This window comes from Cynara cardunculus, assembly GCF_001531365.2.
Source record: "Cynara cardunculus var. scolymus isolate 2C chromosome LG 9, CcrdV1, whole genome shotgun sequence".
Taxonomy (NCBI): Eukaryota; Viridiplantae; Streptophyta; class Magnoliopsida; order Asterales; family Asteraceae; genus Cynara; species Cynara cardunculus.
The window spans coordinates 14,615,661-14,618,133 of NC_037536.1; the positions used below are offsets into that span (position 1 = coordinate 14,615,661).

At 32.0% G+C, this 2,473-nt stretch overlaps 1 protein-coding gene across 1 annotated transcript; it reads right to left on the reverse strand.

Moving 5' to 3' along the window:
* Window positions 1-667: 667 nt before the first annotated feature.
* LOC112517942 (calmodulin-5/6/7/8-like) lies at window positions 668-2,188 on the reverse strand. Its single transcript, XM_025125374.1, has 4 exons — window positions 2,028-2,188; window positions 1,651-1,808; window positions 1,353-1,430; window positions 668-1,174 (listed from the first exon to the last, which is right to left on the reverse strand). Exons 1-4 carry the CDS (start codon window positions 2,101-2,103, stop codon window positions 1,037-1,039), a joined length of 450 nt encoding a protein of 149 aa, XP_024981142.1. The 5' UTR covers window positions 2,104-2,188; the 3' UTR covers window positions 668-1,036.
* Between the last annotated feature and the right edge of the window lie 285 nt (window positions 2,189-2,473).

Here is a 2,473-nt window from a genome sequence, read left to right on the forward strand (position 1 = left end):
TTAATTTATCTGATATAAATCATCAAATCAAGATGTCAGTATTTTTTTCTCAACTTGTTTTTTTTTTATTTTTTCTGTTTTCTCGTCATGAATCGATCGTTATAAAAGATATGTAACTACTGAAAGGACAAAAGACATCATAATATAATAAAATTTGGTTTAGTTCATGTGTAAACTGGTTTTTTTTTCTCGATCAATGTAACAAAGTTCGTAATTTTTTCATGTTTTGTGCCAGTTTTGACCATTCTTAGTTATTTTGCAACAGATGATGACATGGATAGTTTTTTATGAAATGTTTACGAAAATGTTACGATAAAGGAAACAACAAACATGATACATGTATGTCATCAAATATTACGAGATTACCATGGTTACGGATTAAAATCTGTATACAACAAGAAATACTGAATTTTTTTATGTGTCAACTGAAGAAAAATTCATTTCTTACATTAATAAGAATTGAATCAAACCAAAAGGCCTTTGACCTAACGGTATCGTAGCCTTTGGCCTAACGGTATCATAGCATTTGGCCTCCTAGAAGATCAGGGGTTCAAATCTCACCAAAGGTGAGGAGGGTGTGTGGGTTTATTTGTTGCGTTTGCCGTATATAAATATAATATATACTTCAAAAAGAAGAACTGAATCAAAACTACGTTACACTTCAATGCATTTAAATTCTTTTCTTACCCATTAATAAGCCTTTTATATTCGAATACATAATAAAAATAAAACATTTATTGTGCAGTTTTATCTTACTTCTCGACACCGCAACTCCTTGATATGAAATAAATCAGAAGATTGGAATCCCGCAAAAACATCTGTTGTTACCATTTCTTTATAACGTGTGTTTATCGGCACGTAGTAGTAAAACAATACAACGTAAAATTGGAAATTGAGAATAAGAAACTAAAAAATAAAAGAAAGAAATCATTTTACGGGGAATATTTTGCGTAAATTGGGTTAATTTTAGCCTTATTGTTTACTAGAATATCAAACATTGTCGTTGACAAATACGTAACCTCGTCGTTTAGCTTGTTTACGAGGCGCTCATCATAACCCTGACAAACTCGTCATAGCTAATAACGCCATCTCCGTCGAGATCGGCTTCTCGTATCATTTGTTCCAACTCTTCGTCTTTTAAACGCTCCCCTAAGTTTATCATTACATTTCTCAACTGCATATAGCATCATAAAAATCAGTATTGTGGTTCCATATGATTTTACTGTACTGCATTGTCATTATTTACAATCATAAATTCACGAGATATATAATAAATATACAGAAAACGGATATATGTAATTACTGTGAAAAGTACACAGTGAACTCAGAAGTAGTTAAAGAGCGAAAATTACCTCATCTGGTGAAATATAACCATCCTGATCTCTATCAAATACTTTAAAAGCTTCTTTCAACTCGTCGCTCACATTATCCTGTTAATTTCCAATAATCAACGACGATGATACAAAAGTCGATTTTCAAGTTTTCTTTAATGATATCACGACTGACATAACACGACATTTGGCAACAAAAACCGTCATCACAATAAACGCTTTTTTCTTCACGGGGACTATTACATCATTTTACCGTTAAAAGTGGTTGTATTCGGTTTTATTTACGTCATGTTTTTGTTTAAAAAAATTACGGACTTACCCTTACTCGTCTGGACATTATATTGAGAAATTCATCAAAATCGATAGTGCCCTCTTCGTTCGTATCGACTTCGTTCATCATTTCTTGGACCTCCTCGTCAGTAGCATTTTCATTCAACGTCTGAATCACACCTATCAGATCATCTGTAGTAATCAACCCTATGAACATCAAAAAACAACAAACAGTCAAACAAATATCAAATCATATCCTGAAAATCAAAACAAACCATGATCGTTAAACCGAACATCTTCTAACCAATAATTCAGTTAAAAACGACATCAGACAGCAAACTTGACACTGTTCTATCAATCCTATAAACAATAACACGATACAAAATCAAAGTTTCAAATCGGAAAGACGGAAAGAGAAGGACAAACCATCGGAATCCTTATCAATCATCGAAAACGCTTGACGAAACTCGTTGATTTGATCAATCGTCAATCCTTCGGTCATCTTCGACAACTGTATAACTCGGTGATTACGTTAAATCGAACTAAAATAACGATACAATGAAAGAAAACAAGAAGTTTCTATACATAAATTATGAAATTTTGGTTTGAATAAATACCCAAAAAGGCGTACCAAATGGGCGAAAGGTCATAAGTGTCCAAAAGAGAATTCTTCATTCAATAAATTAAAGGGGAAACGAAGTCGTTTCTTTGAAAATAAGAGCGTTGACTCACACATTTTTTCTTGTCAATAGTCAACACCTTCAATTTTATGCTTTTTGGACGATCTTGACTTTTTTGTAAGATTTGAAAATCTCAATAAATCATATATATATATATATATATATATATATATATATATATATATAGGGGCC

Coding starts and splice junctions, on each gene's coding strand:
- LOC112517942 (XM_025125374.1), bottom strand. CDS start 2,103: ATGACCGAAGGATTGACGATTGATCAAATCAACGAGTTTCGTCAAGCG. Junction 1,431..1,650: donor TAATGTCCAGACGAGTAAGG/GTAAGTCCGTAA, acceptor GGAAATTAACAG/GATAATGTGAGCGACGAGTT. Junction 1,175..1,352: donor GTTATATTTCACCAGATGAG/GTAATTTTCGCT, acceptor TGCTATATGCAG/TTGAGAAATGTAATGATAAA.